At 40.5% G+C, this 12,189-nt stretch overlaps 1 protein-coding gene across 2 annotated transcripts in view; it reads right to left on the reverse strand.

The window, feature by feature from the left end:
* Nucleotides 1–12,189, reverse strand: part of MEGF10 (multiple EGF like domains 10) — a 131,752-nt gene that overhangs the window by 37,416 nt on the left and 82,147 nt on the right. For both annotated transcript variants that reach the window (XM_019555181.1, XM_019555179.1), the window contains exon 12: nucleotides 7,317–7,419. In XM_019555181.1, coding sequence (XP_019410726.1) covers nucleotides 7,317–7,419 — 103 coding nt within the window. The remainder of the gene's footprint in view (nucleotides 1–7,316; nucleotides 7,420–12,189) is intronic.

Here is a 12,189-nt window from a genome sequence, read left to right on the forward strand (position 1 = left end):
GGGGGGGTGTGGGTCAGGAGTGAGGGGCACCAGCAGGGCTGGGGGGACTATGGCTTGGGAATGAGGGGCAGGTATGAGACTCCTTGCCTAGTATAGTGTCATAGGGACACAACACAGGGCATGGGCATATCATTGCCTCCCCCAGTCATATTACCGCCTCCCCACAGGTGTCCCCTTTTTTTTTGAAACTGGAAATATGGTAACCCAAATATATAATGTAAATGTAGTGGATCATTTTTCACTAGTAATCTGAAGACTAGATATAATAAAAAGTATAAAATGGTAGCATATGTAGCATGCAAAAAATGTACGGATTAAAAAGTAAAGACTAAGACAGTGTCTTAATTCTGGCCTTCTAGGGGACTTGTTTGTTTACATCAGAGAGGCATTTTTCATACAAAATTTCACTCTGCTATTCAGTAATAAACACGATAAGATACAGACCTCCCTTCCTAGGGCAGACATATTTGATTGGTGTCAGCAGATGTCTGTGATACTGAAAAGTCAGAGACACCCTATCTGGCATAGCATATGGATGAATATTATACATGCTGGTGTAATGTAGGTTGGTATTACTGTATCTGTTTTTTTTTTCCCCATAAGCCACTGTTATTGTTTTGGCAGAGATAATGTGCTAGTGGTATTTCATAATCCCTGACACCACATAGCTTTTATACTGGTCTTCAAAATTACATGTGCAGTATCAGTATGACATGATTTTCTACAGGAAGTCCAATGTCTGCCAGAGCTAAGGAATAGTGTGTTATTACTAACAAACAGTGCACTTTAAACTGTCTAGGAGAATATTCAGTGCTTTTTCCAACAGTTCAATGAAAAGTCTCAGTAGTCCAAAACCTGGATTTTCTAATCTTATGAGCATGCTGCAAAACCCAACTTTTCATGGCTGTCAAAGGAGGTGAGATTATGGGATAAGGTTAATAGGTTTCATTTGTTGTATTATGTTGGGTAGTGGATTATTGCTATTGAAATGAACAGTATCAAGCAAGTCCCTGAAGTGCATTTGATTCTGAATTTTTCTATAAAGTACAGTTAGTTTTTCGGTGCTCAAGAAATGAATAACAATATCAAAAGCAAATACATAAATAAATGATTACGCATAAACATATCGCTCCAAAAGTAACAGTCACCATTTAACAGGAAGAAGTTTGTGTGTGTTTGTCTTTATTTTCTGTAAAGCTTTCATATTTTAAAGCTCATAACCCCTTTCCATTACTTTCTCTTCAAAGAAAGATATAGTTAGTGAATGATTACAGTGAAAGATGTCAGGAAAAGAAGAGTAGATTTAGCCACAGAGATCATCTGAAATGTGTGTGGGTGCTTCTGTTTTGCCATCATAATTCATGCGGCTGCTGGAATGCATCAGTATGGTAAGGGAACTGAAAAATAAGCCTCTCCATTAATTCCAGCTGTTCTAAGAAGGGTGGGGCTCCTATATGGTGGACATTCTCAGTTCAAGCTGTAAACAGGACTCGCTTTCCTGAGGGTGAATATTTGCCACTTGCACTCTGTGAACAGGGTGGAGTTTCCTTTACGATGAATATTCTTAGCTTAAACCCCTCACTGGGTAACAGCTGCAATAAAACAGCTTTTAAAGAAATTATTCTAAGTTTTCTGGTAGCTCTAGACAATGCAACCTCTAATAACTGAATTAATAATTTTGATCAAGTAAAAAAAGATTCCCACAGGCAACACAAACATATTATAGCATGGCCCCCAATAAAGACAAACTTATTTGTAAGAAGAAATTGAATGCTGTTTTATTAACTCATCAATTAAGAGTAATTAAGGGGCAGTTTGCTACGGCATTGCCTTAGGAATGCATCAGCTCCAGAGCTCCTGGCTGGCTCAAGGGCAACCAGTTCTCTCACTGTTGTAGAGAGAAAATACATTATATGCTGAGCTGATACTTAGCTGAGGAAAGGTGCTAGAGGTGGGCAAAGTGTTTTGGCCAAAACTATTAATGGAAACAAAAATACAAATTTCATCATTGTTCCAGTAATTATTCTTGTTCAAAAACCCAAGCTTCTTTTGGAAAGGTCAAATATTTCACTGAAACTTTTAAAGCATTTTGATTTTTTTATTTGAAATGTATGCATTTTAAAATTTCCTTTAATTTTATTTTTTAAATAAAATCCTTAAAATATTTCAATTCAAAATTAATACTTCATTTGGTGTCAAAACAGTTTGTTCAAAAAATCTTATTTCCCCTCAACTTTTTGGAACTGCAGTGTATGGATAAATAATTTCTTCACATATCTGTTAACAACAAAATGTTCCGCATGCTGACTGTGCCCCTACTTGAAGCTCCCAAACCAATCCAGCACATAATATGTCTGATGGACAAGCTTTACATTTTTAAATGTCTAACTTCTTGACTTTAAAAGCAAAGACACAGAGATATAGGGATTTTCAACAGCTTTATCATCTTTGCAATAAAGTCAGTAGAAAGATTCTCAGTGAATTCAGTGGTGGTACAATTAGGCCTAACATCTCTGTAAACTTGTGTACTCTTATCACTTAAATGTCATTTCTACTATCAAGCGTCATGGTACAACTATTTTAAAACCTATTTCTAAAGTATTCTCTCTTTTTTCATCATTCTAAATATAAGTATTTTCATAAATAAGGGTGGATTCCTCCTGGCTGTCAATCCAACACATGAAGTGTGGGTGGAGGATTTTCAGGCACTGAATGTAAGAAAACTATCTTGTTTATGTCATACTGTCTGTCTAGACACCATCAACTTGTTGAAACTAGTCTCCCTTATACACACTGCCAAGTTGACATCATCAGGCGGACTCAATTTCACTCATAATCATGCATGAAGATTTTCTAGTGCAAATATTTTTTCTCCTTAAGACTAAAAGAGAAAAGAACTTTTTTAAAAAGAAAAAATGCACAGATGCTTCCCTCTTTTCAATCGAGTTGGAGATTTCTGTCATGTTTGAGTCCTTCAGGCATACCCTATCTTAGTACTACACCACTGATACTAACCAGTTCTACAATATTCTTTGCAAAAAGATCTGCAATACAAAAGTTGCCATGATTCCAACTCTAGTTATTAAAACAAAATGTTCGGTCCCACTATTTATATGTTACATTTCTGACACTTCCTATAAAATATTTATTAAATGTTCCTAATCTTAGGCTCCTGCCAAACATGCAGGTAAAGGCATGATGGGATATAATGCACATCTTACATCTATGTGACAGAAGGCATGACTGTGGGATCCTGATTCAGATTCCATTACACCTTATTGCTGTTTAAGGGGAGCCCAGGATTGTGATCCTGGGCTCCCTCTGCACTGAAAATAGCAAGCTCCCATGGCTGAGAGCCTCCTTAGTTGACAAGGCTCCCAACTGTAGGAGCAGATGGTGCACCCCCATGGCTGTGGACCCCATCAGCAGAGGGTAAAAGCCACAGAGCCACACCTGGCCACATATTGATTTAATGGTGTGACAGGTAGCAGCCACAAAGTTATCATGCATTTTTTGTGGAATAACTTTGTGGCTTATCCCTTATTTTATCACACCTTTAATTGATTGAACACGTAGCCAGGTCACAACTTAAGATGTGATTAACTGGTTAGTCACGTTTTAAATGTAACATGTAGCAGGGGCCTTTGGCCGCCTCTGCACTTAAAGCACGATTAAGCCGGTAATCATGCCTTAAGTTGTGACCCAGCTATACATTCAACCAATTAATGGTGTGGCAAAACAAGCAATAAGCTACACAGTTATTCCACAAAAAAATGGGTATAATTTTGTACCTTGTTCTAATCATACTGGTAGGTGAACATATGGCCTGGTGCTCCCCTGGGGCTGTGGCTAGGGGACCCATCAACCAAGGTACTCCCAGCCACAGGGACACAACAGCCACTGCCAGCCCCGCAGCTGACAAGGCTCGCAATGGTAGCATCATTGTCAGTTGTGGGGCCTACAGCAAGGAGAATGGTGACCCTGCTGCGAGCCTCCCCAACTGCAGGGCTTGCAGCTGGTGTAGCGTCTTCAGCTGTGGGGCTTGCAGCAGGGGCAGAAAGGAAAACACTTCCACTGCTCTAAGCCTTGTGAGGTGCAGGGCTCACAGCAGCAACAATATTCCCCCACACTGCCCCTGCTGCAAGTGCCACAGCCAACACCATTGCGGGGCTCACAGTGGGGACAATGGGGGCTCACAGCAGTGTCTGTGTTCCCCCAAACTGCCCCTACTGTGAGCACTACAGCCAACATCGCTGCAGGGCTCGCAGTGGGGGCAGCAAGGAAAACACTGCCCCCACCTCCAGCCTCGTAAGGCTTGCAGTGTCATCAGTGTTCCCCTACTGTTCTCGCTACGAGACCCGCAGCCCACGTTGCCTGTGAAGCTTATGTTGGGGGCAGTGCAGGGAATATGACCTCCACTGTAAGTCCTGTCGAGCCCCATCAGGGGCAGGGGAGCCGGAGATCATGATGGGAACCACTGATAGGCACAATAGGATCTAATGCACGATCCTACAATCATGCCTCCTGCTACTGAAATTGAATATTGAAAGATATTGAAATAATGGAAATATTTTCATTGCGTCTTCCTAATTGTACTTCTAGTATCTGTGGACTCATCCAAAAACAGGCATTATGCTTTCCCCAGTCACTAATTATACAAGACAAAATGAGAATTTTGTGTAAGTGCATCTCTTTTGAAAGGCATGCACAAAAAGGTGATCCTTGTTTTCACTTATATATGTATAAAAACATGACTCACCTATTCATGTTTTTGGATGAGTCCACAAATACTAGAAGTACAGTCAGGAAGACCCTGTATATATTTGTGCTTTCAAAAGAAATGAACTTACATAAAATTCTCATTTTGTCATATCTATCTATATATCTATAGATATGTATATATCTTAGAGATTTGAGATTAAATTAAAGTAAGGAGCGTATGTGTAGAAGGCAACACATCTCATTACAAAATGCCTGTCTCAAGACTGCAGATACTTCTGCAAAAGTAAGATCAAAGGTCATAATGTAAAGGATATATATATATATTTTGTGAGTACTTCCTCAGATTGTGCTAGTCATATTCACACCCATTTTATATTCCTGTACCAGAAGTATTTACTTTATTGAGTTTCTGTCACAGTGAGCTTGTCAAAGACTATGTTGCAGTCTCATGCTCAAATGCAAATAACAAATTTTAAAAACTCATTATGTGAGTACTTGCACTAGATGTGCTCTCTCACACTGAATAATGCACTGCTTGACACATCAGCAGACCCTCACCAGATACATGAGCACACAAAAAATTTAGCTAAGCAAAGCTTTCATTGATGACTTCCCAATTTAGACTCCATGCACTGTTAATTTTCTGCAAATTTGACAAATGTTAATTAATTTAAACTCTCCTGCCAACTTCCTCCAAAAAACTATTTTTTTCTTGAAATGACAGCTCAGGCAATATTGGGTTCCCAGAATGAAAACATTTATGTTTTTACAAGATTCCCTAATCCTTCTTTTCTCCTTTCTCTCTTTGTAAGAATCAAAGCCTTTTTCAGCATGTGTCCTGATCATAAGAGTTACACTCATCCCATCAGGGAACATAAAACAATGTTATGTAAGTTTAAACAACTGCAACAACTGACCAGCACAACATGATTTCCAAACAAAGTATCAGATACATATAGCAAAATATCTCTGATCAATCCACAGAGTTACCAAAAAGTGCATGCTTGTAAAAAATGCTAAAATACATCTGAGTAGAGATGATCTTTCTGTGAGCAGAACGATTTCCAAAACTTGTCAAATATTTGCTCCAGATTATTTCCTCAGTTCTACCTGATATCTGATATCCCTAGAAGCACCATGGAAAATAAAGAAATTATATTTCCTCTGCTAGAAAACACTTATTCCCTAGAGTAAGAAAAAAAATAATTGTACTGGATTAGAACTGAAATCACAAGGCAAAGGCCTTCAGAAGGATAGAAACGGCTTCTGTTCAGATAGAAGTCTTCTTTGTTCTTACACTATTTATTGGTAAATGGCATTTTCAAAAACCAGTTTTGACAAACTTAGTAATGCAAAAATAATCAACAAAAATTCTTTAGAAACGTGTGGAAAAATCAAAATGCAGAAGTGCTAACAATTTTTTTCCCAGCAGGTTTGGACCAAGAATAATACTTTTTCAGGCAAAAACTTTGGCCAATCCTACTAACATCATAACTTCTATAGGAGCCAAGATCCCACTGGCTGCCTGGCCAGTGTTTTAATATAAAAAATAGGGCTGTCAGTTAATCGCAGTTAACTTACACGATTACCGCAAAAACAAATTAACATGCTAATTGCGCACATCATTTTGACTAGTGAAATGGACCAGCCAGAACCCATGCCCTGCCCCGCATCTGCTCCAGACTTGCCCACTCACACTGGGCAGTAGTGGCAGCAGCAGAGGCTGGGCAGAACCTGCTACTTGACATGAAGGGAAAGTGGCCCCTGTCCCTCACTGCTGCTGGGCTCTTCTTCCTGAAGCTGCCCAGAGCCCAGGCCCAGGCTACCCTGCAGCTCTTCTTTGCTGCTGTCACCACCTCCTCTGGTTCACCCAGTGGGGCAGAGGGCTGCAGCAACAAAGGCCTGGCAACAGTGAGAGGGAGGGACCACTTTTCCTTCACGCTGAGCAGCAGCTTCTGCCTGGCTGCTACCACTGCTTAGTATGGGCAGGTGAGTCTGGAGCAGGAGTGGGGTGGGCCAGGGTTGGGGCTGTTCTGGTCTGCTCCAGCTGGGGCGAGTCTGGAGTGGGCATGGGATGGGCCAGAGTTGGGGATGGGGCTGTGCGTGGGGAGCAGCTGCAGGGCACACAGGCTCCAGGCTGTGGGGTAAGGGGTGCTGACTATTGTTTAACTGTTAGTTAAAATTGCAATTGTTTGCAACTTTTCTTTTAAAATTTTGCAATTAATATTTTTAATCATTTGTCAGCCCTGATAAAAAATCTTCCTGAGTTCCTGGAGATCCAGCCCATGTTGGTCCTAGATAAAAACTAGAAACACTGCCTTTCATATTCAATCACATACAAACAATACTATCAAGTGTGGCTGACCTTTGAAACTTCCTCCATTCACTCCCAAACATCTGCCCAGTTTTTAGGCCCATTAAGCTTTAGCTTCTGAAGAGAGCATGGAAGGAAACACTCAGCACATAGATGGTGTCCCCAACTTGCATGGGCTTCTTAGACAGGACCCACTCTGACCACAGAAACAAAAAAGGAGAATGGATCCTATCTTATTTATGCTGTCATTTTTTATCCCTAATGTTGATCTTTGGTTTACCTGACCATCCAGGGAGGCAGCGACAATATCCAGTGGTTGGATGACAGCCATCTGCATGGCTGCAGTCACAGCGTTCAGCACAATCCATCCCATACGTGCCATCCTGTCAGAACAAAAACACAAAACTGGAATAATGAGAACTAAAGAGCGCTAGAAGAGAACAAGTTCTCATCAGTCCTCTCTCAAGCAGCAACAATAGCTTTCCCTCTTTTGATTCCTTAATCAGCTTGCTTAAGATAAAACACCTTTTTGGCTTTCAATAAGCTACAAATTCCGCATTTTCATTCCTTTATTCTAGAGGTTAAGGGGAAAAGTTAATTAGACTCTTTTGACAGATCTCAAACCGACAGTTTGGGAGATTACAATGTTCTATTCACAAAAAAAGTCATCATATAGTCAATAGCAGCACCAAAATCTCCCTTGCGTTGTCCTCTGATTTCCTTCAAATCTGACCAAAGACCTAGAGGGATCTTGAATATGAAAATAATTCAGTGCCTATACTGGTTCATGCCTTGAACTCTCTTTTCAGACAACCACAAAGGATGCTATTTAGTACCAAAATTTAAAAGGAACTCAGGATAAATTAGATTAGTCATAACAAATGATAACTTTTTAGCTTGCAATAACACTAGAATTGGATGCACATGTACACGCACACACATATGCATATATACAAATAAAGTCCATTTGCTTATATATATTTTAGCTTGCAGTAACACTAGAATTGCACGTATCTGTCTATAAATCTATCCTCTCCTTTTTTATTAAAATTCTTTTTCTGCTTTAAAAACATGACAAAGAAAGCGTTCTCATTCTAAAAAGAGAGAAGACAATGATGCAAAACAAGTTTAATTTTCAATACTGTAGCATTTCTGTGAATTGATAGAAACCAGGCCCATTATGGAATTGGAATTTAGGGTCAAATTCACCCCTTGGTTTTATCAATAAAAGTCATCTGACATTCATTTAATTGTATCTGTGGGTATGTGCATACATTCAGTGTACCAAATCTATAATCACATGGTTTACTTCAGTTTCGTCACACAGTTTACTTTAAACTGTGTGACTGTAGATCAGAAGCAGCTTGTGTCCTTGTTTCCTGGAGTCTTACTGGAAACTCAGTCTAAAGAGGAGAGATGGGTAGGATCAGGGGGCTGAGGAGTCTGCAGTGGGTGGTGTTATCTGTCTGTGGGTGGCAGGGTTGAGGGGGCTAAAACGAGCCTCGTTAGATGGAGGCAGTAGGAAGAGTGCGGACCCAGCAGTGGGATAAGCAGTTGGACTTTCCTAGCCTTGGGGCTGAACTCTGAGGCCATGTCCAAATAAGCGTGGACGTTTGGTTCCCTAGGAACAAGTAGCAGCGACACACCTTGTGCTGCAGCTTCTTGTCCCCAGGGAACGCCCATGCTGCATGCACTCTGGCTTGCAGCAAGTTACCCCAGGTGGGGTAGAGGAGGCTGAGGCCAGCACTGTGCTAGCCCCAGCAGCCTTACTTGGTGTCCTGGGGGCCTCCTGGGGCTGCAGCAGCAGTGATCCCACCAGGCAGAGCCCAGCTGGCAGCCATAGCATGGTTCTGGGTGGCCCAGCTCCACTTTTCAGCAGGACATGCTGCCCACACGTGTGCTGCTCTGGGTTTTTTTTCAGTGGATTTTGGATATCATGGGGTCAAAAAAACCCATGGAAAAAAAATGAGTAGCGTACACACAGGCAGCACACCCTTGCAAGTGCAGCAAACACCTGACTGTGCGGTATGTGGCACTACAAATGTGCTTGCAGCGCCACATACTGCACAGCTGCACTCATCTGGATGCGCCCTGAATGGGTGCAGACAGTCAGTAGATCAAGCTAATCCCTTCCCAATCTAATTTAGTTCACCTCCTCAGGTATACTTATTTAGATTGGGCTGCCGTTTTTTGCCTGATCTAACCTCTCCAAACATTTGTACAGATCAGCACTTGTACAGACCTCACCCTACTTAGGTTATCTTTGAATTTGGTTTTTAGTTAGTCAAAGTGAGTCTGTGGAACCCTTCTGTCTGGCAAAGCTTCACAGTACTGGGGCTTCAGACTACAGGGATTACATGTGAATTTTAGAGATGACAACTTCTCACCAAGGTTGTCCCTGAAGTTGAGGAAAAACACTAGAATCACCTTCCCAGCAAAAACACCCCAATATTATTGTAGTTGAGAGGAGGGGCTAGGGCCAGGATGAAATAAAAGGCAGACTTAGAATTATTTGTGCTTATGTGCTCAAAGCCAGTAGTCAAGAAGGCAGGCAAGATGGAAGGAAGGAATTCCACATAAACTAGAAAAAACCCTTGACACACCCTGCTGTTTAAAAGTCTATTTCAGCACAGTAATTTAAATTTCTAGGCTAAAAAAAATGGTCACTGTCACTTTAATCTTAATTTAGGATGCACTGCAAGTTCTAATCTGCGGTCCTTATGAGTTTCACGCCTACATTTTTATACAGTTCCATAGGGTTTAATCATCCAGCTTTCAATCTTTCCATTCCAATGTAAAACAACATTATATATTACTCAACAGTATGCAGTGCGTTGCTTATGTCACTAATCCATGTTAACATAAAGGAGAAGAAAAGATTCAGGGCAGCACTTCCTTTGCACATAATGAGATTTGTATAGTAAGTAAATTCTTCCATATATTTTGAAAGGCGGCAACTTGGAAGTAAGACACAACAAAAATAAGACTAATCAAACTTCACTCAGGTCTTGAGTAATGATCTTTGCTTTTTATAATAATGGAAAGATGTATTCTAGGCATACTGGAACAGAAGAATATGCACAAGCCAAAATACACACCCTGAAACTAAGTATATTCTCTGATCTCTGTTTTAAGAGAAAAAATATAAGTCAATTTAATAATCAATCTGGAAGTTTAAATTAACCTAAATGCCTTGTTTGTAAAAGTATATTCATATAACAAAAGTGAGACAGAAAATTTTCTGGAAGGCATCACTAATGGACAAATTAAATCCTTACTCTCATTAATATTAATAAGAACAACCCATCATAGTTTCATAGTAGGTAGGGTTGGAAAGGACCCAATAGATCATCAAGTCTGACCCCCTGCCATGGGCACGAAAGAATGCTGGGGTCAAACGACCCTGGCTAGGTGATTATCCAGACTCCTTTTGAAGACCCCCAGGGTAGGAGTGAGCACCACTTCCCTTGGAAGTTGGTTCCAGATCCTAGCTACCCTGACTGTGAAGTAGCGCCTCCTGATATCTAGTCTGAATAATAAATAATAATTAATATTAATAATTCTTATTATTAGTCTTACTATTAATAAGAATAAAAGGGATTGTTGTTCTTATTGTTGTTGGTTGTTAATATTAAAATAATGTTAATAGTTTCTTTTCAACTGCATGATTGGCATGAGACAACACCCAAAGATAAAAATACAGCCCCATTCTTAGGATTTAACAGTCTAAAAAAAGGCATGGTGACATGACATAGCTGAATACTTACACTTATATTGATTTTCTGTTTATTTTTCTATTAGGGAATTTTGAGGCAGAAAAGGGCATCTGAATTGATTATCTGGGGTATAGTTTTCCTGAAAATAGTGGTCTTGGTTTAGTGGAATAATAGCTTTGAAGCAGTAACTTTCCCTTAAGGAACCTATACTGGAAAGCTGCAACCCAAGCTAATAGATATTGAGGGAATTCAGCATCTTATAATCACAGAATTATAGAAATGTAAGGCTGGAAGGGACCTTCAGAGATCATGTAAACCAAACCCCTACCTGAGGCACGACCATCTGTATCCAAACCTTTCTATACAAATCCACTATCTAACCTATTAGTAAAACTACAAGTCAATCCTGACACACATAAAACATAACACACCAACCTGCTACAGGTAAAGCAGAAAGACAACAGTGGCCAATGTCCAGCTGCTGGGTTGTTAAAAAGTGTTGGGAGACCTTGAAGAATTAGTATACATGGCCCCTGGCAGACATTAATTTAATCACATGATGCAATCTGAAGAATTTTATACTGGATCCCAAAAACCACATATTCTGACATTCTCAAGGTCTGGAATAGCAGGACAAGTGATTTTGGAGATCTGAATTCATCACATTCCATTGCATGTTTGCTGGCAGTCAGGGTGCCCAGCACTAGGGACGAGCTCCCTGGTACAGGGTTACCTGCCCACCCTTTAAACTTGCCAGTACATGGGAGCTGACACCCTACTCTGGGCTGTCCAAGCACCTGGACCTTTAAAGGGCGCACACACAACCCAATATTAGGGAGCAGCTCCCCAGTCCAGGATCTCTGCATGCTCTTTAAACTAAGTAATATACCATGTGGTCAAATTAAAGGAGGATACAAATAAGCAACAAAGATGTTCCACATTTTCCAAGTAACATTTTTGTGGTTGGTTCAACCTTTTTATAGATAAATAAATTGCTTGAATGTGTTGTGTGTTACAATTTTACATGTAATTAATATGTTAATTTCACAGTAGATGTAATGTTTGCAAGGGGCCAAAGTTAGCACCGTGATAAAGTAGGCTGTCACCTATGAAAACCTTTGCCTCTGCAATCCAGTTAGTGTCTAATGTGTTCATGGATGCAGTGCCGGGTGCTTTAATTAGTGAGCTGCACTAATTAAAAGCCCTCACATGTCATGTGTATGAGCCTCACCACACATCCCCATGCTGAAAAAGGTGGTGGGATGTGTTTTATTTCCAAGCGCCCCACCACCATTTTGTCAGCATGGAGATGTGAAGCAACACTGATACACTTGACACACAAGGCTGCTGGAGCACATGAATCTCTGTGCTCCAGCAGACTTGATTAATCAAATCTGCTCCAACATGCTGGATTTCCAGCATATCGGAGCAGGCTCC

This window comes from Crocodylus porosus, unplaced genomic scaffold (assembly GCF_001723895.1).
Source record: "Crocodylus porosus isolate Cpor-Errol unplaced genomic scaffold, CroPor_comp1, whole genome shotgun sequence".
Classification (NCBI taxonomy): domain Eukaryota; kingdom Metazoa; phylum Chordata; order Crocodylia; family Crocodylidae; genus Crocodylus; species Crocodylus porosus.